The following is a 27,929-nucleotide window of genomic DNA, read 5'->3' on the forward strand; positions in this document are numbered from 1 at the left end:
GTTGATTAAATCCTTGCCACATTCAAATACCAGATCTCCATACAGCGTATGGAATAACATACTTACCTGTAAGAAGTAAGGTTAGTTCAGTCTTTAAATAGTTTAGCACAACTTTATTCATTTTTCTGCTAATAATGACAAATCAGGTAGTTTGTTGTGACCAGTTGTCTTCTAAGATAAAAACTGAGATAGCACAGCAAATATTTCATGCAAACACCCATCAGAATTAAGCTGGACTTGACTTTGGGTCTTCTGAGTCAAAGTGGTTTTCAGCCTAACTTAAAAATGCATTACTTCCACTGCCTGGTTCTGCAGAAATTAATTTGATCCATTAGCTCTTACCATTTTAATACCAATTCTGAAGAAGGAACGATACTGAGGCATAGCTTGTGTGCCTGAAATGAGTAGGTAATCATATCCAACGAAAACATGCCCTGAAAATATGCCAGCTTAGGAGGGTAACATGAGGGCATGCAGTGGGAATCCAACTGCAAGTAAGCACATTGTGTTTCTGAAAGACCACTGGAAAGGGTTTCCATGTTTTTTCCAGTTTCCTCTCTTCCCTTTTGTTGTCATAATTGCTTTATCCTCGCTGCTGTTTCTTTTAATGGCTTTGCAATTTTAACTGGATTTGATTTCCAACTTCTTTTCTTCATCTGGGTCCATCTCTGTTAAGACACATAAACAGAGCAGCTGCACTTTCCGTGTGACTGTACCTGCATGGGGAAATGAAGATAAATCAGAAATAGAGCCACCCATCTCAAGTCCTTAACTACACAACATACAACTGGCTCGTGAACGTTGTCAAGAATGCTGTCTCACTTCTCTTAAGGGAAACAATAACAGTTAAATACAAAAGTCTTCACTCAATATTTAAGACTGTCCTGTTGATAACCTAAAGTGTTGGTCTTCTTAGGCATGCCACCAAGTAACTGAAGTAAAATATTTTTTCTCTTGAGAGTTTAAAATTACTAGAATAAAAGAATAAAACAACTTCAAATAGCACCAGGAAAGCAACAAGGTTACTAAGTATTTACATCTTCACTAGCTGCTGCTGCTGCACCACATCCTGTTGCATTCTAAAATTATGCTATAAACCTTCCTTTCCACATCACCCATTATGGTTTTCTCACACAGTAACAATGACAACAGTGTACTGCTGGGGAGAAACTACATTAAACTGCAGCAATTCAGTAGAAGGCAAAATTCCATCTGTGGCTGACTTATAATCTAACCATCTTTAAAAACTTGCTCAGTAAAGCAAGATGGTTAGCTTGTGCTACCAAGAATCTTGGGCCCTTTTACAGTCATTAAAATTGCTTACCAAAAAAACTTTTAATGTCTTAATCAAATCTTTTTGATTTGATTACAGAGAAATGCATAAAAAATGAGGACAAAGTTTGTAGAAAGCAGATGGTCTTTTAAATTACAGTAAATCAAATCTGGGTCTAAAACCACAGAAAATCTGAACACCCCTTTACTGGGTCTGGCTAGGATGCATTTAGCATTCCCCACAGCAGCCCATACTGTGCTGTGGTTTGGATTTGTGGCTTAAACAGGGATGGTAACACACAGATTCTATGATTCTGTCGCTGCATAGTGCTTGCACAGTAGGAAGTTTGCAGGGAAGATGGCCAGAACAGCTGACCCAAACTAGACAAAAGGGTATTTCATGCTGTATAGTGTCATGCTCAGCAATAAAAACTGGGGTAGAGGGAGAAGTGCATGCATGCCAGAGGGTGGTGTCTTCCAAGGTTGCCATTCCTTGGAGACTGGTTGTGCATTGGTCTGCTTGTGGGAGGTGGTGATTGCAGGGCTTTTTCCCCTCCCCTCTCCTTCACTTTCTAACTTGTATTTATCTTGACCAAGAATTCTTCTCAGCTTTGTTCTTCCTATTTTCTCCCTCCTTCTGCTTGGGGTGCTGGTGAGCATGAGGCTCTCACCACAACCCTTTTCGTCAACAAACCGAGATTCACTGATTTAATCTCTTTCCTAACAACGTCTCCATCTACAAAGAAACTTACCCAAAATCTTGTTGATAAACTGAGGTCTCCTTGATGCAGGTAAATAGACTCCCAAGAAAAAGACTGGAACTCCAGATAAAGCTATAGCAATTCCAATCAATGAATTTATAGTGTCACTATAGAGTGGCACTACCACCAGAAAAACTGTGCATATACAGAATATTATTGGGAAAGCCACGCTCAGCTGCAGACAGAAAAAAACCAGAACAGAATGTTATCGAAATACTTGTTGTCTACAGTTCACAAACAAATGTCTAATGAAAGGAAAAAGGAAAGGGAAACATGGAAGTATATGCAACAAGATGCAGACTTTTCCCTCTCAACTCCTCTTTGTGAAATTATCTGTTCTACATCTGGCTATTTGGAACCACAAGCAAACTGCAGAATTATTCTTGAACAGAAGTGCTGCTAAAAATTGCAGGAGTCAAGTCTGGTAACTCTGCTATGCAGATAGAAACTGCAACAGCATGACGTGTTTTTGTACAAATCCAATAAACTCAGGAACTTAGAATTCCTTTTTTGATGTGTAGAGTATCAAAAGTATGAGAAGGTGTTAAGAGTGCTGATACTGAACTGAAAAACCATCAGAGCTCAACATGGTCCACACTGACAGAATTATCTCATTTACACATTCCTAATTTAATTTCTAATCCAAGAAAAAAGGCTGAGACATTCTGCAGTTGACAGAGGGGAGGGATGCTGATTGAAATAATGTACAACAGAAGAGTATACTATTACAACAATCACTCATCTAACATGCAAGCTAGCTTTCATTTCACAATATACAATGGAAGCCGTTTTTATGTCCTGATCAGATTGTAACCTTCAGGCATAACACGTATGATCCATATTTTAGACAGTCCTCTTACATTGTGGGGAAGACAGGGATTTGAAACAATTTTGAAATAAGTAAATATTACCTTAAGAGGCCTGGGACGATCTGGCTCCTTCCAACGTAGGTATAATTGCCCAGCAATAGACAGACCAACAAAAAACCAGTAACTGAAACTGAAGTAATTAATAAGCTTGAAGACATCTTCTACAGCCAGGTAAATAAGGGTCATAGCACACTGTCAGGGAAGAACAAGAGTGAGATGAACAACAGAAATTTGAAACTTACTGTTCATGCTGCTTTTTGCTGTAAAGTAACTCCTTACACTCCTTGATGTTTGGCATGATTTTATGCCTCAAAAATCACTCTCTCAGAAATCACCTTGATGACAGTAAATCTGAAGTTCTCTCTTCTGACTTATTTTTAAAGTTTTCCTTTAAATAATCATACAGTCACATCTGAACAGCTAAGAAGAAAAGCAATAATTTCTTACATTGAAGAGCAGAGCTGGCACAGGTGTGAACCTCTCTATGTGGATCATAGACAACACATCTGGAAGGTGACCTTCTCGAGATCCTACAAAAAATAGCCTGAAAAATAATGTCAGAAAACAGATGTTGAGACAGAATGTACTACAGAAAATCAAACAATACCAGTCAAAATAAGTATTTACACCACTGAATTTCCATCCTTAAGACTGGAACATGGATTCAACCCTTCTTGTGCAGATGCACTGTACAACAGCCATTGAAAGATATACAAGCTTTTAGAAACAAGCTGTTAACACTCATTTTTTAAAAACAATCCTGGGTAAAATAGAAAACATCTACAGTAACTAAAATAAGTTTCTATGATTTCAAAAAATTCTAAAAACTAGCTCTGAAAACATTCCAGCTTATAGCAGAACAAAGAACTGCAAATTGTTCTGTACTGGCTGCTTCACCATCTCTTTTTAAAATTTGTTCTCAGTACAGAGGAATTGCACATAAATTCAACAGACAGGAAGGATGTCAAAATGCCAGAATAAATCTAGTTAAAATTTTCACCAGTCACATCTATAATCAGTGCTCAGAGGAAAGCTTCTATACTGTATCCTAAGCTTTTTGAATGCATCTTAATAGCAATAGCAACTGTAAAAAAAATTAACTTGGAGAAAAGCTTAAAGATACTACGATTTTTAAAAGTCACTAAGTTTGAAGTAAATGCATTTTATAACAAGAAAATGGAAGATAACTCAATCCAAATAGTCCAAAGGCCTAAGGCCTCACCACACAGACACCACTAATTTGATCTTTAATCATACTCTCCATACAGTTAGGAATACTTTGGGAAAGGAGTTAGTGGTAGTGTTAAGGACAGAGTGAAAGGAGGCAGCGTTAAGGGTGTATGTATACACACACAAGTTTATTTAGGTCTTATTTTACTGTGGCTATTCATTACAGATTTGGTTACAAAAGTATTTTTGCCACTCTCATAACAGATGAGCATAATGGTAACATATAAAAATACTTATGGATATTTGTCAAGGAGAAAGAGATATGCACTACCTTGATGATGCTAGAATTGAAGCATTAAGTCCACCAAAACATGAAAAAGCTACAGCAATGGGAATTGTCCAGCTGAAGATACCAAATACTTGGTCAGCAAATGTCTAATGGAAGAGAAATGAAAAAGGAAACATGAAAATACCTGCAACAAAGCATAGGAAAAACAATGACATCAAAGCTTTTGTAGCAAGTTTGTGTGGAAAAAATAGTCCTATAAGGACAATCCATAATGCAGCATAAAGAAGCAAATGGCCTTTTTATTTATGGATTCTAAATTAGCACAAACTTATTTAGCCAAGCTCCTCAACTCACATTTTCTGCTCACAAAAATAATGCTCACAAAGAAAAACAAAATGCTTTTAGAATATTCTCACCAATCATAATACATTTTATTATCTAACTGAACTACAGAACTCAAGTGTAACATAGTGACTATAGAGAATAAAGGACAAAAATATGATGACATATCCAAAAAGAGGAGTGCCATATAGCAGGTGATAGACATACCCACCATCACACTAACTGTTTATAGACAATAGATTCCAGAAACCTATTTTATTTTCCTTCTTTTTTTCAATTTCCTAAGCAACCTCTACTTCTCCTTTAGCTCCACCAGCAGAGCCTCTGGGCTCTACTCTCACAAGATGGCTAATGACACAGCAAGTATCTTAGCAGTCATTTGTTAATGTTGCTAGATGATACTGCAGGCCAACTCTGGTGCTTTTCCATGGTAGAGCTCTGAAACCAAGAAGCCAGGAGCATCAAAGTTTCACAGCAAGTGGTAAGCCATCCATTTCCAGAGATGTGGGACCTATACTGAAAATCAATAAAAATTTGCAAGATATTGTCCTGGTTAATTCTGTTGAGCCTCCCGGATGGAGAAAAATGGGAAAGAGACTTAAGAATATTAGACCAAATGTTTGACAAATTAAAAAATTCAATACCTGAAGACTGACAGCTATTCTAGATCCCATTTTGGTCTAAGAATTGTACATGTCTGAACATCAGCAGGCTTGGAATTAGGCAGAAATCCACCCATGCTGTGTTGAGAGAGTGTGGGTAGAAGCCTGCCTATCCCTGTTCTACCTACTGACAGCTACATTACTTCCATGATTTCTTTCACTAAAGCAAACTTAAAAGTCATAGTAGCAAATGGATCATGTCTACGTTTGGCAGCATGAAATCACTATTTACAGCACAGAAAGGTACGTACAGATGTACAAGTGGTATTCAAACAAAACCCAAGGATTTGTGGGTATCAGAGTATTTTACATCTTAGCAGGTAGAACCTGCTAAACCAGCTAAACCTTTGTATGGACCTCTCTCTAAATCACCTTCATGGACCTTTCTCTAAATCACTTTCTTAGGTCCCTCCTGCTTTATCAATTTCAAGATCCTCAGACATAAAAAGCTTATATACTAGTTCAGCTTTCTGCAGGTCTGTCTTTTCTATTACCAAATATTTCTTCACTTCTTACTGTTTTAGTATTTTGAAACACCTTCCTCTTGGCCTCCCCTATTGGTCTCCATCATAACATTTATGAGCTACAAAGTTCAGCCAATGTGGAATAACATTCAGAACTAGCCACTGTTTGTAGCATATAAAGCTATCTGGATTTAACAGTGGTCATTTTTTGTATTTAATTACTCCACAAACAAGATAACCAAAAGCAGTTCATTACGATCTGTTTTCTGAATCATTTTCTAGGTCAAAAAGGCCCAAGTTACTTAATACAGATTTTTGTGTGCGTGTGTGAAAAGAGTTGTTGATTTTTATGTGACAAAACCCTGCATGTAATGTCAATCTTTAAACCATAAAATGCAGAAAAAATTACTGACATAAAACAAAGCTTAGCTGGTTAAAGTTTCCTGTTCTTTGTCTGGGTTGACAACGTGCTTTGTTCAGCAAGTTAAGGTTCAGAATCCAGCTCTGCTTAGCTGTAAACCATCATCTACTCTGAAAAGGAAAAATATGTTCCATCCTTTTGTGTAATTTAGTGGAGCCTCAGCAAAGCAGATAGAATTTCCTGCTGCTAAGTGACAATGGAAAAACATGTAATCACTTCAATGGGAACCTTGCCAGAAGGTTCAAAGTCAATGCATCAACTGTGTTAGTCACCGATTCTTACTAAAGCACCTCTCCTCCTGAGCTCCTTTAGTTTATGTATATATTCATATAGCTCCCCTCAAAAAGGAGCTTTAACTCAGAGGTTGAAAAAATGCCCACACAGAGATTCCCACAGAAATTATCAAAGTTAACATGGAAAAGTATAAAATAACTAATTCTATTCTATTTGAGACTTCTGTTTTATGCTGAAATCTGAAAATCAATTTAGCAAAAGACCAAGAAATATGTCCTGTACACCATGGATTACCCATTTTCTGTCACTTGAAACTCAACAAGCAACTAATAATTTACATTATTGTCTATAAAAAGATTTCTGCTATTCAGGAATAAGCAATTACTAGAACCCACAGTGCTTCTCTTGGTTCTTTATGGGATTTAAATGCAGCTGAGAAACCTGGTCTCCCAAAGGAGAATGTAAATCATAATGATGCAGTGAATATATTAAGACAACTTCTCCAGAACAAGTAAAAATGAGGACAAGATGAAAATTCTAATAGGCTATTGTTATAATATTTTAAAGGATTATTTAAACCTGGACTCCTGGTTTCTGAAGCCAAACAGCAAGTAAAATTACTGAACACCAAGCTAAGATACAGAACTCACTCAACAAGATGTTAGAGAATTAAGAAGTTTAGTAAGGTTGCCTAAAGGATAAGCATTTAGATAAGCAATATTAAGGAAGAGAGAGAAAATGAATGTATAGTCTGATGCTGCAGGATGCAAATTAACTGGTATGTCAACTGCAGAAACTTCTTCCCCCAAAAGGCAGGCTGGCATATGTTCTTTGCAAGCATTTCCCATTTCCTTTTGAAACATCTAGTAATGGTCCGGTGTGGAATGCCAGATGGAGGACTCCTATAATGTATATCCAATCTTTCTAAGATGTGCTAATGCTTTTTCACATGTCCTGGAAAAGAGCAATCACTCATGTGAGCAGTAAAGGCCACAAAGAGTTACGGCAAAGCTACGGAATCACTGCCACGAAACAGACACGGATCAAGACGTTAATGGATTCAGTGTATTCTGGATGCAAGCTCTATGTTGCATCCAGTTCTAAGTCTAATTCATAATTTCCCCACATCTGTATGAGTCAGTCTCTTCGAAAGAGATAATAACCTTGTGGCAGCCTTTACCAAACACTGCCATTTCCGACGTACTTTCTAACCTTGTAGTTGGGGTTTCTGAGAGAGCATAGGCTGCAACATTAACTCTAAGAGCTTAACCTTTCCCTAAGTGAGGAACTGAGAATGATCTAGAAAGTTCAGCTTGGTTTGCCAGGTAGATCTGCCTACATAAGATCTTTCAGCAAAACAAAGTTGAAAGGTATCTTAAGTTTGGCTAAACTTTGTAGTGATATTAACTAGTTTAAAGTTACAAGTATAGACCCACTTGCCTTTATGCAGGTGTTTTCTGACAGGGTTTCACCCTCATTTTCAACATAAAAATCAGCCAAGTTCAAGTATTAGTACTCAGACAACAAGCACACTTTTGTACTTGAGAGTACACATTTATAAATCCTTCAACACTCCCATTTCAGCAGATGCTAAGAAATGTCTTCTCCAAAGCTGCGCTATACTCTGTTGTGAACTATGACAAAACCAGAGATCTCTACAGTGTTTCCTGCAAGAAAGTATTATTGAAGTGTAAGTAAAAGTGGCCACGAAAAGCATTCAAACTTGGGCATTTGTCAGAGGGTTAGTTGCCATATGAATGAAGGGCAGAGGAAAGTACAAAAAGTAATCAAGTTATCAAGCACATACACCACATGCACTGTACCAAGAGAAACAAAGGGGGAAGAAGAGTTGGCGGCTGCTTTCCTGAAACTGTCATTGCATAATTCATGGATCCTCCACAAATGAACTAGACCTGGGCTCTGAACAGAGCATCTGACCAACTCCACTTTAACTACCACTACTTCTGGGAGTAGTGAAGTGCATTTATAAAAACAAATGAGCTGGCAACGGGGGAAAGAATGGAGCATTCGCAAGGGTATCCAGAGGATGACAGAGGAGCCTACCTGGAGGCAGCTATAGCAGAAGCATTTAGTCCACCATACCAGGAGAAAGCCACCACTATGGGGATTGATTTCTTCTCAGGTTTCTTCTGAGAAAGTCTAAAGAGTAAGAAGGATTAAGAGATTAAATTGTCATCTCTGCTATAGTCCGACAAGTCCTGTAGTCCAGACTTGAACTATAACTGCTTCTTACAGCTAGGAAACAGTAAGAGAATGCAGTGGCTGATACAGCACTTTAATTACAGATTAAATAATTTTATACCCTCCCATCCACTGGACATGTAAACTCGTCATATATACATGCACACTGTAGAAGGACATGCACCTGGAATTGTTCCCCTTAGTGATTTTTTTGTGATTTTTTTTTTTTCCAAACCATCAACAGGGAATAATAATTAAGAAAGAAGCTTCCAGCCATGCACTTCTCAGCTGAACTGCCTTTATTTCATCATGACTAAATGCTACATTACTCCCAGAAGAATGGTCAAAAACTGAATTACAGCTTTGTTTCAAGACATGAATGACTGATTTAACTGTATTTTATTTTTATCTTGGGTAAGTTTCATCTCATGATCTTTAGCTGGTAACTTGTGAATGGTTTGCAAGAACACTTTGTTGTCCTTTTAAAGGCCCAAACAACAGTTCTATACAAACACCTTGAACCAAAAGCAGCAGGAATTGCCCAACATAAAAGAGCTGCCACAACAAAACACACAAGATTCTGCCTCACACCCAGTAATTCAGGCACAAGACGATTAAAGAGACCCACGTTTATGTTACAAATCACAAGATGAGAACCCTTTCATCACACTTAGCTGTACACAAGTGCACTTAGAGGCACACAAAAAATGTCACAATGAGAGCATATAGAGATGCAAGCACATGCTAGACTGGCAAAACACTGAACAGTACTGATCAGATGGATAAATGCAAAGAGAATGTAGTCTCACATAAACAAGAAACTTGCATAAAACTATACCCAAAGAGTATGTATGAGGTGTTTCTACTAGGAAGCCTTAAAAGTACCTACAGAGCCTCTTTATACAGCTCATTTCAGGATCCTATTGCACATCAAGCTTTTCCAGGCTCAGTTCTGTAACATTCTTACCCTGCAAGTCATGAAGAGCAGCAAGACTAATACATACAAGCAATCTGACTAGTATCGTGGAAGTGCAACTAATTCTGCTTTGACTTTTCTCTGAGGCAGAGTGTAAATACATTCCCACATTACAGGAAGATTTGGCAGTCAGAACTTCAGTATGTTTTCTCAGTTTTTAGCTTCTCAGGTGTTTCTGGAGCTACTTTCTAAAGGAAACAACCCCTGATTTATGACAATCAGGAAGCTGTGTATGCAAAAAAGGCTCTGAGTAGATGAAGTTTTCTTCCACTGCCACAGATTACATTTGTCAAGATACTCTATGACATCTGTTCAGTTTGACCAAATTAGACTTAATGTCACATAGATTACAGAAGTAAAAAGGAAGGCACATCAACTGAAAACAGTCAGAAGATTGTAAAGGTGCAAAAGAAAGCAATTCAAATGTTCAGGTTTCCTGTAATGCTTGTTTCAACCACCATTCTGTTGATTGATTCTACTCAGACATCATTCTCTCCTTGTATTTTTGGCAAAGCCTTTTCTTGGAGAAAAAGATACCAGTAGAGTTCAAGGTCCAGCATGAAATTCTCTCATCTTTAGGTCACTCAATACAATTTTATGGTAAGAGAAATCAGCACTTCTCAACTGCATTAAACACTCCAATGTCTAGTGCATCTTACCACGTCTCTTCTGCATGGCCCACATGAAGATTACAGATGTCAGCTCCAACAGTAAAACAGTTCAATTTAAGCCTTCATGTAGGTGCCAAAGATACTTTATCTAAATCTTACCAGGTGTTTATCCTGTTCTCAGCATTTTTAATAGCTAGCTGTAGAATAAGGGCTCATTGTTTTCCAAAGTCTCTTACCTTTCTCATATTGAAAATACTGTGTAGCCTTCTCTCACAGCTCTAGAGAGCTATGTAACTGGCAACAGGAGTGATGCATTGGTAGTGAATTATGGCAAGCTTCAAAAAAGAAGACCAATGACTTACTAAACAGCTCTCTCTCTCTTCTAAAAGCAATTGCCTGTCTCTCATGAATAATTCTTCCATTATAAGGTACAGAATGTGCACTTCATCCAAAGGAACCTAATGGGAGGTGCCAGTGCAAGCAAAGAAGGGGGGCATGATGCTGGCAACCAAAGACAAGCAGATTTTTCTCTTCAGAAAAGAAGCCAGTGACTGGACAAATGAAGGAAGAGAAGTAATAAGGTCTAAGAGTAACTTAGGAATTTCTGGCTGAATTCAGTGAGAAGAAAGAGACTCATCATTTGTTAAACTACACACCAAAGAATAAAACAGCTAAAACACACAGCCTCCCACATTCCTGGTTCATAAAGGCAGAGGGCAAGATGAAGCAAAGCAAGTCTGCTCTAGGCTATGAGTACATCAGGGTGAACTGGACTGACCAATGCTGGACTCACATAATGGTATTTGAAGGTGCAACTAAAGTCATTATCTTTGTTCCCAATCCATTGATAAAACTGTGGAGCTCCTGAGAAAGATTATAGTTTGGTAGGCAGGACAATCAACTGTTTACTTAAATCAGGAATAATTATTAGCTCTCCCAAGTAAAAGAAGAAAGCTGCCAAGTATCACCTATTGTATGAACTCAACCAAAAAACCCCAGACATGACCAAACACAGGAAGCAGGTCATACGTTGTGCACTGGCAGCCAGTATATTCTTTCCTGTTAGACAAAGCAGCCCAATTAAGTGCTTGTGGAGGCAGCTGCCCTCTTCACAAACAAAAAATAAAATGGCTCTCTCAGATGCCAAAAAATAGTTGATCAGTGATGGGAAGGGGAGAGAAAATTTCTGTGAAACTGACAGCAGCCTTCAAAAAAGGAATTGATTTTTCCATGATCAGCAGCTATCTGAAAAGCATTTGCAGAACTTCCAAGGTAGCTGTTGCTGTATGACCTAAGATTACTTGAACAAAAAAGAGCTCAAAAGTGAGTTTCTTAGCCCCGACAGTGGGACTATACCACCATGAAGATAATACTGAAGAAAAGGAAGGACATTTTAGTGTTTTGTTCCATATAATCTCTTGGTAAGGTTCTTTCACCTCCCAGCTGCCAGGAAAAACTGTATTCAAGGTGATGTGTGCAAAGATAGACTATTACTAGTATTTCTGGCAATGACAACATTTACTCTCATCATTTAGAAACTGGAAATAGCCTTCCTCCCATTTCCAGTTCAAAGACTCTTGACGGAAATGAATAAGAGAAAGTTGCTCAGTTCCTTCCCAGAATTAGTGACAAGGAAATATGAAATGTAACTGTTGCTGTACTGCACAAAAGGCTCAGAAATGCAGCAATATTACTACCAGGTTTCTTTAAAAACCTCATTATTATAATTTTCATCCTACAACTACATGGAGGCCAATAAGGAAACTACAGCAATCTGTATCATATATCACATGTAGAATATCTAACCAGGTGAAAGTGGCTGATTTTCATCAGATTAGTTTTTGAATCAGCTTAATTCTTATCTTAATTCATCCCCTGACCAAAAGTCTTCTTAAAGATTCCATTGAGGATGAAACTCTCTTCCACCACCCAGAGTGGTGGAAGTCCTCTGGACTTTGCCCATGTCCTTCTTATGTTGGGGGCTCCAGAACTGGACAAAATTCTCCAGGTGGGGTCTCATGAGAGCCAAGTAAAGGGTGTCAATCACCTCCCTTGACCTGCTGGCCATGCAGCCCAAGAGTCATGTGTTAAGTATTACACTTCAGCTGCACTTTCACCTTGTCATTCTAAAAGGGATATAAGTAATGGCAATCACAGACACTGTTTGCCAGCTGATGAGATGTCTTAGCTAAAATGCCTTTTGATAGAATATCAGTTAAGTGCAATGCTGAGATCTAGTGAAAAAGCACAGCTCTAGGCTTTCAAAGTCATTCATTCAGTTAAGTTCCATTAAAACTAGCACAAGAAGTAAATCCCCTAATAACTTGGGTAATTGCCAACTTATTTTTTCATTCTTATCCTGGTTGCTCAATTTCTCTGTATGCAACCAGACTGACTAAGGACTTTGTATCATTCTTAAGTCTTCCTTTCCTCTCCATGTCTGGATGCATCCTGTACTAGACAGGAAGACCTGATGTGTCCAGTTCTGAATATTACAATTTAATGTAAAAGCACACAGCAGGTATATATAAAAATAAAAATATATACTCAACTTTTGGTCAAGAACAATGCCAAAGAACAACTAAATGAAGTGTATATAAAATGATAAAAATTTAAATCTGGGTTTCACATGTGTAATAAGGTTCAGGCATCCATCATCCCTCCGTTATCTGGCCACCCCCTGCTGCTGCAGTGCTACTATCCAACACAGACTGGGGAGACTGGGCAGGCCCACAGTCAGTCATTTAACAGTCTCCCAGGGTGGATCAGTTTTCCTGATCCCATTCACCAAATAGCTGTGATGACAGAGGCCAGGCACAGAATAGTCTTAGGGAATAGGCTGGGCTGCAGAATTTAATTGCTGTCAAAGGAGTGTATTTTCCAAGTTTTTGTTAGAAAACAAAACCAAGTGTATTGCTTTGCAGAAGTCAGGATGGACTGTGCATTGACATTCAGTTTTGTCTGCATTAATTAATTCTAGACAAGAATTAAAAATTCCATTATGAGTCACTGGAAGGTACTTCATATGGGATACTATGGCCTCTAATAGAAGTAATTATTCCTGGAAATTTTACTACCCCTGAACACATGCTGATTAAAAATTGTTTTGTTTCAGTCTGAAGTGTTTTACCAATATTTCAAAATATATTTTATTACAGTTTTATATTTCCATATTCCAGCTAAAAAGAGGCAAAGAAAGAGGTTTTTTCTTTAATAAATAAGTATGTGTATAATTACATTTGAAATAACAAGTTACAACCCACATTTACCACAAACTATTTTGAAAGCTTACCTTAAATACTTCTCAAGTTTGAAAGAAAGTCAAGTAATTGCTTTTGTGGAACCATCTGCCTAAATACCTGAAACAAGAGTTTGCTGATTTGCTAAGCCAGATTTTTAATCACAGTAATCCTCTGTGGGAACTGAGGATACTTCCTTCATTTTTATGTATTTAAAGCTGTCTGTTGTCTAACAACTTCAGTTTTAGAAGCCAACTGTGAATCTAAAATTGAGGGAAAGCTATTTATTTTCCTCCAGTATAAACAATCAATATAAATAACCAATATAAAAATTTAAAGCTATCTGTTGTCTAACAACTTCAGTTTTAGAAGCCAACTGGGAATCTAAAATGGAGGGAAAGCTACTTCTTTTCCTCCAATATAAATAACCAAAAAGAAGATTAAATTTTCCAAGTCTCAAATCTAAAGGATATACTAACCAGAACTATCCAATTAATTCACTAGCTACAGGGCAAAATTTTAATGTATTAGTACATGTTTTGACCAGCTTTTCCTTTAAGAAGCTTATATATTTTAATTGGATTCAAACTTCCATCCATATACCAAAAAAATCAATTTCAAAATATCAAAAGATGCTGGAATTAAGAAAATGTTGGGAAGCCAGTGATTAGAATTATTATAAAAGAGATATAAAGCTAATTTTTGTAACAGCTGAGCTACAATGTGCCCATTTACAGATATGCATTGCACCAATGATTAGATCAGCAGAACGTAGCTCAGGGCAACACTGTTCTGAGTCCTGCTCCAACTTTCTAACTACTGCAGCATGAAGGAACAGAGTAGATAATTATGTACTAATGAGTCTAATTTACCATCAGCTCAAAGTGTACAAGTCTAATTAGCTTCTTTGCAAAATACAGCAACAAGATGCATCTGTGCCTGCTGCAATAATTCTGGTATTATCGCTATATGTTATTTCACTACATAGTTTTCTATTTAAATTATTCATGATGACATGATGAGTTGTTCTGTCCTCCTGTGTTCAGTGAAGTGCTATAATAAACTAGGGATGTTTCCTGGTTTGTTCCTCCAAATGAAATGCATCCCTAAAAAGATGAAAAGTAAATAATGTAGAAAAATACCACACGGTCAACTTACCACTGCCACAGCATCACTAGAGAGAACAGATTCCACATCTAGGACTGTATAGTAAGCTATATTGGTCATAATATAAATAACAGTCACAATTGGCATAGACACTGCAATAGCCAGTGGCAAGTTCCTGTAAGACAAAAAAATCCCCATAACTCAGGGAAAAAAATGCCATTAATAACAGAGTAAATTTATTTATTTGCATCCTATGCCCTGGAAATAAAAGGTATGAAGACAGAATAAAGATTTCAAAATAGCTATCTCTTGAAGATTTTGGGTTCTTTTAAAACTAGAAATTCTAGTATAGAATATTAGAAAATTCTGAATTTTGTGCAGTAACTTAACACCTAAGTGATGTGTAAAAAGGGGTTCCATGCAACTCCATTTCCAGTTTCCTTAACCTAACTTCAGGGTTTACAGTTCAGTAATAACAGCCTTACAACTTGCATGCTTTAAATTATTTCTTACTGGCCCTGTTAATCACCACAACTGGAACCCAAAGGGGCAGAGCTCAAGTCACTGCACTCATTTTCCCTGGGGAATGCTGCTGCTCTTCTAGCACCTACTTCAATAATTGGTGCAGAGAAATCCACTAAACTAAAGCAAGACCCTGGTCTTCTCATCTTCACTCATCACTTCACAGAACTAACTAATTGGGCTGCATAACTGCAGAAAGCAGAGATGCAGAGGGCAGATCCAAAACTGCTGCCAGCTGTGAATCTCTGCATGTGGTGTAACTTACTAGCAAACGCATTTCTAGAAAGTAATAAGAAAAAAGTCTAGAGTAACATGAAAACACTGCAAACCTTTAGATGTAAACAGATAAAATTTAATTTAAAGAGATAAACTCACACCTCTGAGTCTGCAGCTCCACAGGGAGAAACTCTGCAGGGCAGAAGCAAACTCTTAATTTTAGGCTTTGGCTTTTCTCAGCCTTAACCCTTGCCCAAAGCTTGCAGGGATATTCAAGTGTCTCAAAAAGGATAGCAGAACTGAGAGTGTTACTCTCCCATTTGCCCAATTTGAAATCAAACAAGGCATGGGGACATGGATGAGCACTTGCCACAAACATGGTTTTCAATAACAACACCAAAAAAACCCACAACAACCAACAAAAAATCCCCCCACAACAAAAACCCAAAAAGCAGAAAAATGAAATGCACTTTGTAATTTTCCTCAAAAAATTCCCGAGGCCCAAAACTCCAGCTGGATTTGTCTGATGCTGTGGAAACAGAAAAACAAACTCATACCACACCCCACCATATAAACCTGTAAATTAGTAACTGGGAGTTCTGACTCTGCTTCCAGGTTGCACACTCACAGGAAGAGACCTGAGCACCTCAGCACAGAGAAGAAATAGAACTAGAAAATCCTTAGAAATTAATTCAGAAATGTTACATAAGGTAACAAAAAGCTGAACTTCTATTTTAAGTACTTTTTATCACCCAAGTTTAAAGCCAAGGGATTAGTCCAAATTTAACTTGGGTTACAAATTCGGACTGGACAAGCACAAGGACTCTATGAATTGAGTGATTATGAAAAATATGTAATTCTTGGAGTTATTTTATGGAAGTCTGGCACATTTCATTATTCCCCAAAATTGTCAGTTATAAAAAGCTGGAATTTGATGTTTGCTTTATCATCTACAATTGTTACCAAGACCGAAGCTTGTATTGGGCACTGATGCCTGTCAAGAGCAAACCAATCTAAAGACATTTTCATCAGCTGAATATTCTGTAAGAAAAAATATTTTTCAAAACACTGCATCTAATAAAAGAGTTAGCCAACTGACAAGACAGAACAATACACCAACTTTAAAAAGATGAAAAGGCCCTGCAAAAGCAATGCTCTTTCAGCAGAAAAAAAACACATCTGAAGGACCAAATAACCAATGCAAACTCAAAACATACATCTCTTCTGAATAGGTATAACAAATCTTTCAAGACAATTTGAGGAAACACTGTCAACCTGAAATTTAGTCTGACTAAAAATAACTATTTTTAGAGTTAAAATACTTATCTGCTATTTTATCTTTTTACTAAAAACTTTCCTGGTTAAATAAATGCACAGCATAGAACTCACTTGACTTGCAAAAGTCAAAATCAGTTGGGATAACTAAAAAAAAAAAAAATCTCTCTTCCATTCTTTATTTTTCAGTTGTAGCAATGTGAGCTGTTGCTTATAATAAGAAATAAAAATGATCTAATGGGATTCTATTTTTAACATCAAGGCATCTGCTTACTCACTCACAACTGAACAAGATGAGTCAGCCACACTTTTAGAGCATAAATTTATGGAAAAGGTAACATTCTTAAATATGAAGTCAGAATTATTGCACAGATAAACACAGCACACACTAACTACACTTCTGTTTCACTGCAATATTGACACCCATTGTAGAAAACAGTAGAAATATCTCCAACTGAAAGCTTGTCAAGCACTGAATACAGCATCCTGCAATCGTCAGGATTTATTCTTACTCTTTTTTTTCCTCCATTTTTAATGGAGTTTAAAACTAGAAACTCTTTCAAGTGGCCGTTCACAGTTTTAAAATCTAAGTACAGAGCAGTTCTACGTAAGATCAGAACTCATGAGTGAAAGCCACAAAATGGGCAACTTGGGAACTATTCAGGTTTAGAAAGCCCAAATCATTTACCTTTCAGGGTTTTTGATCTCTTCAGTTACATAATTGAGTGTATCCCAGCCAGAGTAGGAGAAGAGGGCAGAATAGAGTGCAAGGGAAATGTCTCCGACATCAAAAGAGGATCCCTCAAAAGAGTTCTCAAACTGTGATGAATATCCTGTGTGTGGAAGACATGCAATGAAGTACAGGATAATACTATTTTTTTCAATTTGGCACACAAATAAAAAAAAAACCCAAACCCCTCAGAAACCCTAATTCTTTGAAAGCTTCTTATTAAGCCCTTTTTCCAATTCTACTTTGCACTTCAGCCCTGAGAATAAGCATGGCATTTAAACCACTAAACGTGAAGCTCTATGGATGATACTGTTCTATAATTAAAACACCTAGTTTGTTCACAATGGCATGAAAAGTGCAGGAACATAAAGTTCAGACTAAGCCACAAACAACTGGCAATGACAAATTCTCCCCAAAGAAAGGGATAAGAACAAAACTAAGTTCAGAATTCCTCTAACTTGAAGGCACAATAACCAAGACACACAAATTTTAAATAAATAAATAAATCTAAAACCCCAGCAACTTTCTAATTCTCAACAGCTAGAATAGAACTCAGGATCTGGGCGGGGGGAGGAAGAGCTGCTATTTCACAATCTACTAACGTGTTCTTCCAAATCTATTTTTACTTTAAGTTCAGTCACTTTCAGACTGACACGAAATCCACTTTGTAAAAAAATATAATTGATCTCATTGTGAAGTAGTACGTTCCTCTCAGAAATTTACAGCTTTCTCCACTCCCATTATATTTTGCTAGCTCTGTATTTTAATTTCCTTTATTATTCCATATTGCAGGCTGTAAATTGCACAATATTGCTGAGCAATCAGTAGCTTTCTTTTACCCAGTTCAAAGTCAACTGAGATAGGATAGCTTCTCGTGATAAAATATCATGGTAATGCCTAACACTGGTATTATTTGTTTTCAAAGTGGCTACATTATGCTTATACTGAGGCATCTGATAGCACATATTTTACAGTCTTTAAAGTAATTACTCACTTTAGCTGATAAATAAAAACCTTTGCTTTGAGTTTATAATCTTACCCTGGCATATTTTAACAATTCCTGTTATGATGATGACAATAAGGGCAGTGACTTTAGCATAAGTAAATATATCCTGCACCCGTGTTCCCCACTTAACATAGGCACAATTTATAAATGTTAGAAGACCTAGGGGAAAAAAAGAAGAAAAAAGGAAAATTAAAAGACCATTTAAACAATATTAAGTTCAATTAATTTTTCATCTATTTTAAATTATAATCTAAATATGCACTTGCCTGTTACTCTAATACTTAGATTAAACTAAACAAAGTACACTGGTACAGAAAACACACTGGTTTAAACAAAACAGTAGGAAACAGATGGTCTAAGCACACTGCTTCAAAAGATGGAAGGAAAGACTTTCCCCTTCCCTGATTAATGCCCATTTTCCTAGTGTTATCCTTCATCAGCTGCACTCTGCAACTCTCCTGGAGCCAAAGAAGAAATTCAATGTATCATATTGTTCTGAAAAACAAAGCATTATCTTGAAATTCCTTTACCCAAATACATTAAAATAGTATGTGCAAAGTTTTTTCCCCTTCCTTTTTAGTCCGAGTTGAACATCCATAGAGCATTTGCAATACTGAATATAGTCACAGGCAATTCAATACTCTCCTCCAGTTGTAGTAAACTGTATTAGTAAATGAGGTTAGAGCAGATCTGATCAAATAACATGTCCTTTACATGCAACATTAATCTGCATTTTTAAGAACTTGTAGCACATGATGAGTATTCTGAACATATTCCTCCCTCTATCCCAAAACAAATCAGTTAGACCTGTTTCACAAGATTGTAATGGAACTTGAAGTGAGACTTTCAGACTTCACAAATATTTTAGTAAGAGTGGCTGACTACATTACTCATATGACCAACTTCCCCAATAAGCACTTTCCAAGCTACTGTTGAAATACATTGTTCTCATGGCTCTCAACATTTTGCTTTTACATTTATGACTTTTTCCTCAGGTGGAGAGCCAAACAACTTCTGCCTGAATTCAAATGCTGAATATTGAACAGGATTCAGTTATCTTCAGTATTCTTTACTGAAAAAAAAATACTAATTCAGTGCATATTTTTTTCCAGATTATCATTACAACATTGATTCCAACCCAGAAGTTTAAATATTTTCCCAAAATGTATTTTTTTCTCTAGCCAGTAAAAAATCATTACATTCTATTGTACTTCTTAATCTTCAAACTATTTTCTTGTACTAGGTATTTTAAATATGCATGTAAATAAAAACTCAACTTGATTCTTTATGGAGTAAGGTAGTAGCAAATCAAAATGAAAAGATGTGATAAATTACTTCCTTTCCCACAGTCCAAGAACAATACAATTCTATTAAGATAAAAATGTACTTAACACAGTTACCAAATAGAAAAGTTAAATATTTTTAAAAGAAAACAAAAGAAAGGTAATGCTCTCAAAAGCACAGCACTGGTATACTAGACACTCTGGCCAAGTGCAATAGCTAAAGGAGATTCCACTGAGCTTGGCAAGATGAGAGGAAAAAACAGTTGTATCAAATTTCAAAAGTCAGGATTGCTGCAGCTCCCACAGAGTCCTCAGGAAAAAAACAACAACTCTGCTTGGTCCCTGCTCTTCAGTACTAATGTTTGGTATTATCCGTGGGGTATTTGCTCACACAGGGTTTATTTCAGCTATTAATTTTATTTTTTTAAGCAACTTCCATTGGCTGTAATTATCATTAACTCTTTATTTTAATGGTAGGACATTGTGTCTGCTTCAGATGAAATGATACTCTGATAACTTAAAAGAAAAAAAGTTAATAAACAATTTGAATAAGCCACATCCCCTCCTTCTTTTATTAGAATTATTCTCTCATGTGTTTTTTTTTTTTTAAACTTAATTGTAGTTTCACTACGTAACAGTCCCTGAGAACTGTCAGGTTTAGTTCTGTATCACCAGATACCACCTGATCAGCCAAAAGGATTGACAAAGTAATGCTGCAGAACACTTAAGACTGATCTCACACTGGACCTAGTATTGCTATTATTACAGTTAAAAAAAAAAAAAAAGAAAAAAGAAACCCACACAACAAACCCACCTATTCCCACATTCAATCTGTCCCTAATCAATGCTCAGAGTTCCACTCCCAGCAACTTAATTAATAATATATTAATCATATCCATAACTAAGGATTTGACATGCAACATCAGCCCTGCCAAGCCAGGTAGAAGGTGTAGAGCAGGGGTGCAAGTCTCAGCACTGATACATAGAGCAGGGTAGAACAAGCATTTAAACCATAAGTTTATGGTTAAAGTAAGTTGTTACACCTACAAGACAGTGATCTTGCTTTCACATGTCTCCACTAAAGAAAAAGATACTCAATCCCCTCTCCTGGAAGCAAGTGTAGAAGATAGCACATTGCCTATGTCTACTATATAATAATTTCAATTTCATCACTTTATCTTAATTCTTGCTTTTTGATAAACTGCTTTTTATAAGGGCTAACTCCCCTCAGATGTGAGATACCTTAAATGGAAGAGCAGATTCCCTCACATTCCTGAATCTGTGCCAGAATACCTTGGGACAGTATCTGTTTAAATGTGAACATGGCAATACAAGTCCTTTGTTTCTCTCCTGAAGGGGGAAGGAGGGAACAGAGTAAACTGACAGATTTTTTGGAAGAAGTTTGTGAATTCTCTTCCCACTACTTGGACCTGGACCAGCACATCAGTGTCTGCCAACAGTAACGAATTAATATATGAAAGTGGAAGGGGAAGCTATAATGATCACAACTAGTTATAGAGGTCAAATATTTGAAGCACACACTACTGCTCTCTCTGTCTTTCCCCTCTTCCAGTCCTCCATACACAACTGTAATAAGGAACACTAGAGCCATTTCAACAGACTCCTCGTTGCCTCAAAAAGGAACCAGCTAGAAGCAGCACATCTCTGTCCTGCAGCATATTGTTGGCAGTGAAAAAGCCCAAGTTCTGTATTAGCTTTCTGACAAAAGCATCAGGCCAAGGGGGGTGGCAGACTCCAGAGCACACGGCGATGATGACCTGTACGTGATGAAGGATTTGCCAGATAGACTTTCTGAAACGTGTTTCACTGTTCAATGGAAATGTAAAACATGTACATGTTTAACAGAAAATCCCTAAAATTAAGACACACACAGTACTATCATACAGTTTCATTCTCTTGATACAGCAGAAAAGTCCTGATTTAAAGCACATGGTCAGTTGCTCATATAGCAGAGCTAGCTCTCTGATTACAAACATTCCAATGTTTTATGGCACACAAAATTTCTCCTGATTGATTTAATAAACCTCTCTGAGGGAAAACAAACTTTTCCACCGATTTCTCCCACATAAGTAAGCATGAAATAGTTAAATATCTTGTTCTGCTTCTGAACAAGGAAGTGGTAATTCACTGACCTAATGCCTGCAACTTAGTCATGTGCTGGAAATGTTCTTTTCCCGCTGTAACTTCAAACCATTGCAACAACTCTGGGACATAGTAGGATTTGTTTTAACAAAAGCTTAACCCTGGATCAAAAAATACCACAGTAAATTTCAAGAAATACTTACATTCACAAGCAGCTGCTATGAGACGGCAAGCCAAATATGGAGGATCACAAGAAGGGAAGAAGGGTTGAACTATGTAGTTAGCAAAGGTGATGGCAATAACCGCCTGACTGGTTGGCTCAACAATTAGGAGTGAGGTCCACAAACGAATAAAAGCAATGAAGCTCCCAAAAGACTCCAAGATATATGCATAGCTGGCTCCTGACTTCGTAATAGTGGTTCCAAGTTCAGCATAGCAGAGAGCTCCAAAGACCGAAAAAATCCCTCCAATTGCCCAAATTATTAGAGACAGTCCATAAGATTTGCTGTAGATGAGAACTCCTTTGGGAGAGACAAAGATACCTGAACCAATCATGTTGCCTACTATAAGGCTTATCCCATTTATCAAAGATATTTCTTTCTTCAGTTGCATTGTATTTTGGTTTCCATCCTGCATTTCACAGCTGTCCCTTGGATCTGTCCTGTCTGATTTACTGACGGGGCTGTATTCAGCCAGTGAACTATGCGACTTCGTACAATCTGTCCTTTCTCCCATTGTGGAAAGACTGTGAATTCTCCACGACTCCAAATGACAATCTAAAACAAAATACAAACAGCTGAAATAATTATAAAACTCTCTATCCCAGGGCTTTCTTACCAAGTCTTCTATCCACCTTTGCACCCAATGTTTTACAAATGCAAATGGAGAAATTCCCTTTTGTTAATTCATATATGTTCTTTTAAAAAGGTAAATCCATGCATAGTTAAAATAACTCAAAAAAACAACACAAACAGAGCAAGAGACAAATTTCAATATAAGTTGAGCTAGAAACGTCTACCTTTAGGGAAAAAAAAAAAAAAAACAAAACACAAAATAAACACCAACCAAAACCAGGAAGGACAGAACTGAGGGATTCAAGTGTTGAAAAGGAAGAAAAGACAGAAGCAAAGTGAGAAGATAAAAAATACAAGCATTGTCAGACAAAGCTGGAAGTTCCAAGCATTAACAGAGATTTATTGCAGTACTAAAAAAAAAAAACTAATCAAATTATTGTATTGTATTTACACACATAAGTTGTAAGTGATCTAGTAATAGGGTTGCACATCTTATTAACGCACTGTGGTCTCTTGCCAAGGGCAATTTGAAGAGATACTTACTCAGAATCCCCTTGATCCAGCTCTTGACTTTCACCTGATACCACAGTTCGATCTCTCCCCCCTCCACAAAACTGTACCCCAATTCCCACTGCCTCTTTTCTTGGAGTTATCTAAGAGTGCAGGCTGTACGTGAAAAAACTCACTGAAGTTTCAATCCAAATTCCTCCATCAGCAACTGTATTGAACAGTAGTTCTGAACAAAAACATTAAATCAATATTTTCCTCTGCTTCAGAATTGGCCTTCTTCTCAACTCTCCAGGAAATTCTCCCTTGCCTTCAAAAAGCAAGAGACTGCTAATGACATTTATTAGCCCAAGAATATTACTAGTAAGTAGCAGTAATTCTGAATACAGTCCATTTTATAGAAGTTCAAGTAAGAAATAATCTGTCCAAGGAACAGTCTTCTATGGAAACCAGCTTAAACTGCAAATGTACCTTTGATTACGAGGTTATCAGCTGCATAAAGAAAAAGCCTTACCTAATTACCAGCATGCACTACCATCCATTTGTCCTATTCTCAGTATATACTTCAGCTGTTTATTATAGAACAGAAAAATGTTCTGTGTTGAAAATGAGTCAATTAGAATAAAGCAGCTGATCCAGCAAGGGAAAAAAAAAAAAAAGGTTTGTGCTTTTTTGGGATAACACAAATTTTACAAAGTTTTGTTATTCCAACAATAAACTCATCAACTAAGAGAACAAAAACCCTGAGTATGGGTATCTTGAAAGGTCAATATGTGATCACCCACACTACATGTACATCTATGCATTTAGGAACATGAAAACATGTAAAAAGTAACTTCTGCTGAAAAGGAGTACAAATCATTTACCAAAAACACATGATATCATTCATCTCCAACTTATGAATCTTCTAGCTTTTTCCACTTCAAAATAGAGACTGTGTTCTCTCAAGTAATGCAAAATTAGATCCTTAATCTGTTTAGTCAGATGCCTTCTGATTTATTTTCCCCCCAGTATTTTAAAGAAACACTTTAAAGGCAGTTAATTACTAAATATATGTTTTATCATTTACACGTGAGTCAACATCTGATCTAGTGTTATACATCCATCACAAGCCATGACATTTCACACTTTTAATTAGACTAAAAATTCTCAGCCTTCCAGAAACTAAACTCGGCTATTATAGAACTTAAAAGCTTGAGTGTTACAATGAGGTATGTCCAACTAAATTGAACTAATTGGGAGAGAGGTATACACACAGTTTCTACAGATGAGTGTGCTCAAAACTGCAAAGGAAAACCAAAGCAAATTCAGCTCCCTGGTCGTTACTGGTTCTTCCTGTTTACTCTTCGATCTGTCTTGTGCCAAATTCATTTGCAACCACATTCTGGCTGATTTTCTGTTATTGGTGTGGTAGAGCTAAGTCTTCAAAAAAACATACAGCTTATGAGCTTGTATGATTATCTGGTTTGCTTTCAAAGAGAAAGTTCAGTTATTACTGTGTAAAGTAACACAAATTATTATTAATTATTTGAAAATATTGTGCAATCATCAGAAAGTATAAATGTATAAAACAGCAGGACAAATAATCACAGCAGATGTCTTCATGACTAATTTAACCATAAGAAGTGGATTTGAAGACCACTTGTGACCCTTAGAAATAATATTCAACTCCAAATTGCATATTTTAATTTCTGTTTTAAGTCAGACAAGACATTAGTTGCAAATACACTTCAGAAGGCAAATCACTCCGGGCAAATGTCAGTGAAAAAATAAAAATATTACATCTATTATTATGACATCCCATGGCCAGTTTGAAAATATCCCACATTCATTCTCAATCCTTCCAGCTAAAGGATAAAACTGAGTAATCTGTTAAGAATTGACTCATGGATGTAGAATGTTGTTTTGGTGATAACTACACAGCTTTACGTTTTCTTACTCCACCTCTCCTAATTATCATTCCCATTTCTTCCTGGAATACCTTTCAAAGTACAGCTTGTTCAGAAGAAGAAATATGATTTTGAATACTCAGACATTTTGATTATTTGATTTGATTCAAATTAATTGAATCTTTCAAATTAAATAAAATCTGATTTGTTTGTATGCTGGCAGTTTTGGACTAAGAGTCACCTCATGGCCCGAAGTTCAGAGGTACATTAATCACCTGTAACTACAGATCCTGTCACTGTTCAAATGCCTCTACCTCAATTAGCTGCACGTGACTACAGCTCTATACCATTTTGTTATTGATGACCTTGACTATTTCTTGCCCTACTCTACCTTTCTTCAGGAAAGAACAACCATATATCTTCTCAAGCTAGCTTATTTTTTCTCCCAATACTCTTTCCTTTCTCTCTGCTTTTGTTACTCTGAACTTCAGGTATCTGTTCACAGCTAGGATCTGCATGAGCTGTGCACAACAGCTCACTCAAGATTTGGCATTTCATTCTCTTTTCTAACCTTGTTTGTTTTATATCCTAAAGCCTTCAGGGCAGGATTTGCTTATTTGCCTCACTCGCGTGTCTTATTACACCACCACAATGACAGAAAAAAAAAAATATTGGCAGGTTTTTCCCCTACAAACACTTCATTAATCTTAACTGGAACTAAACACAGCAGCTTTGACCAACAGAAAAAAAACAAACAAACAAGCAAGCAAAGAACAAAACTATAAAGGAAGAGGGAGAGCAGAGACTAGAGAAAACTGAAGCCATGTCAAAATTAGCAATATTGAGTAAAAACCCACATATATTAAAATAAATTATTCTGTCACAAGACCATTATTCCTGTGGAAAGAGAATGCAGGCTTGGAAGAGAAGAAACACAGAGGTATAGTATATATTTTCTGAAATACAACAATACTGTCATACAACAGATCAAAACACTGTTAAGAGTGATGTCTACTGCTGCCAGCCTTGCCACAGGACTGCTATGGCTAATGCAGGCTTATGCCTTCACACATGCTAACACATGAATTTCCTCATCGCTCACCCTTGTGCAATACAATGTCTTAAACTCTTGTTTTTTGCTGATCATTGCAGCTGTGAGGAATTTTTTTGCTGATACGCATAAGATTTTTTCCTGAAATGACACTGCGTTGCTACAGAAAGTTTCGATACAAGACCAGGACACAGTGACCTGAAACAAGAAGCACTTCTTTGTCTCACCAGAAGTATATATTCTGATAAGGGCTCTCACGCATTGGCCGTGTACCAAAGGAGATAAAAAAAGGTTAACGTGCACTTAGCAAAGTACTAACACTGCATTACAGGGTGGACTTTCTTTAAGTGCAGGGAAAAAAAAGAACCATCCACCAAGCTGCCCTCTCTCCCACTGAGCAGGACAGCAGCTGACCTGTCATTTGTTCAACTTGGGGTGAACCTGCAGGTGGGTTAATGACCAATATGAATACCAAACTGCTAGAAATTGACTATCTTGCTATACAGTACCTGCTTATTAGCAGAGACTTCTAGCGTTCTTGCCTCCGTCTTCCAGTTGTCTTGACTGCATTAAAAAGTTCGTGTTTTAACACAGCTTCACATATATCCTTTTACTATTGACATATAGGTGTAAAACTCCTATTTCTGAACACAATAATTGGCCCTTGGAGTAAGAGTCAAGATTGCTCTACAAGGCAAACAGCATGGAAGTCTTCAGGGAGTTAAGCACCAACTAAGCAAAGGTTGTAAGTCCTAGAAACACCTATTCCTTTAAATATATATATTTAGGCACCTCACAGTCTGAACCCATATGTGGGAAAGGCTTAAGAGTTGTCTAGTACGTGTTTTTTCTTGTTTCTGGAGAGCAATTTCCCTGCCATACATACAGTTAGCAGACAGGAAGCCCCTGCAACAAAAGCAATTCCCAATGTAAAGATCTAATCTGTTCAACCAAGTCCTTTGTGCTAGCCTATGCAAACACACATCTTTAGAGCTGGAAAAAAAAAAAAACAACACATAAACCTTTGATCAAATAGCATTGGTTGTAACATCCTTTTTTTTTTTAAAAGCACAAGGTGTGTTTATCATGCCAAAAGGCACAGAAGAAGTTACTATGTGAATTATTCTCTTGATAGGGTATCAGCGATGGCAGTAAGTCCTGACTATACACACCTGTAACACACCTTCACAAGAGAAGCTCAACAAACAACACATATTCCCCACATTTGGGCAACAATACTGAATAATACTATGAACACTGAAGGAGGGGAAGACCTCCAGCCGGGATGGGCACGGCGTGAGGAGACCAGCCCTCAGGGTTCCGCCGTCCCGCCGCGGGATCTGGGGTCATTTCGCCCCTCTGCGGCTGCTCCTCCCCCTCTCAAGGCGCTGGCTACCCCGTTTTCTTTATAAAATAGGAAAGCTTCAGACATATTCCACGCCTGCCAACAGTTCCGGGAGGAAAGCGGCTCCTCAGGGAGACGCGTCAGCTCTTGAGGCAGCCGCTTTCCTCCCGGGGCTGTCAGACGGCGGCCGCCCGCAGGTGCTGCCGCTCAGATACTCGTTACGGAAACAACAAAACAACACCACAAACCAAAACAGAAATACCCGGCATTTGTCGCACTGCCACCCCAGACACCTGCAGCCGGCCCGGGGCTCCGAAGCCGCCAGCCCCGGATGCTGCGGGGGAGCCGGAAACCTCGCCCGGCAAACCCCTGGCCCGGCAAACCCCTGGCCCGGCCGGGCTGCGCGCCAAGCCGGCAGCTTCCTCGGGCTGGGGGGCAGAGCAGCTCCTGGCCGAGCTCCCGGGGGTCCCGCGGGGGGGTTCCCCGTTACCTCCGCTCACCGCCGGCCCCGCCGCCTCCCGGGGATGCTCGCCCGGCTCCCGCAGCACGCGTGATGGCGGCCGCTCCGCCCCAAGGACTCGGCAGGAAA

The 27,929-nt window shown here is 37.8% G+C and overlaps 1 protein-coding gene across 4 annotated transcripts; it reads right to left on the reverse strand.

Moving 5' to 3' along the window:
- Window positions 1-98: 98 nt before the first annotated feature.
- On the reverse strand, window positions 99-27,929 carry SLC7A6 (solute carrier family 7 member 6). 4 transcript variants are annotated; one of them, XM_051629474.1, is made up of 11 exons: window positions 27,831-27,918; window positions 26,505-26,559; window positions 21,958-22,530; window positions 18,402-18,527; window positions 17,321-17,465; window positions 14,671-14,794; window positions 4,404-4,507; window positions 3,350-3,446; window positions 2,945-3,094; window positions 2,025-2,208; window positions 99-716 (listed from the first exon to the last, which is right to left on the reverse strand). In XM_051629474.1, exons 3-11 carry the CDS (start codon window positions 22,487-22,489, stop codon window positions 622-624), a joined length of 1,557 nt encoding a protein of 518 aa, XP_051485434.1. In that variant the 5' UTR covers window positions 22,490-22,530; window positions 26,505-26,559; window positions 27,831-27,918; the 3' UTR covers window positions 99-621. The 4 variants fall into 4 exon arrangements, with proteins under 4 accessions (XP_051485434.1, XP_051485436.1, XP_051485437.1 ...); XM_051629476.1 differs by lacking the exon at window positions 26,505-26,559 and having other exon boundaries at window positions 27,831-27,929; XM_051629477.1 differs by lacking the exon at window positions 26,505-26,559 and having other exon boundaries at window positions 27,841-27,912.

Source organism: Apus apus, chromosome 11 (genome assembly GCF_020740795.1).
Source record: "Apus apus isolate bApuApu2 chromosome 11, bApuApu2.pri.cur, whole genome shotgun sequence".
Lineage (NCBI taxonomy): Eukaryota > Metazoa > Chordata > Aves > Apodiformes > Apodidae > Apus > Apus apus.

Excerpts from the sequence above, each read along its gene's own strand:
- SLC7A6 (XM_051629476.1), bottom strand. The coding sequence starts at position 22,489 with ATGGGAGAAAGGACAGATTGTACGAAGTCGCATAGTTCACTGGCTGAA. Across the intron at positions 3,447-4,403 it reads TCAATTCTAGCATCATCAAG|GCTATTTTTTGTAGGATCTC; the intron begins GTAGTGCATATC and ends ATTATTTTTCAG. Across the intron at positions 717-2,024 it reads GTTTATCAACAAGATTTTGG|GTACAGTCACACGGAAAGTG; the intron begins GTAAGTTTCTTT and ends TTCCCCATGCAG.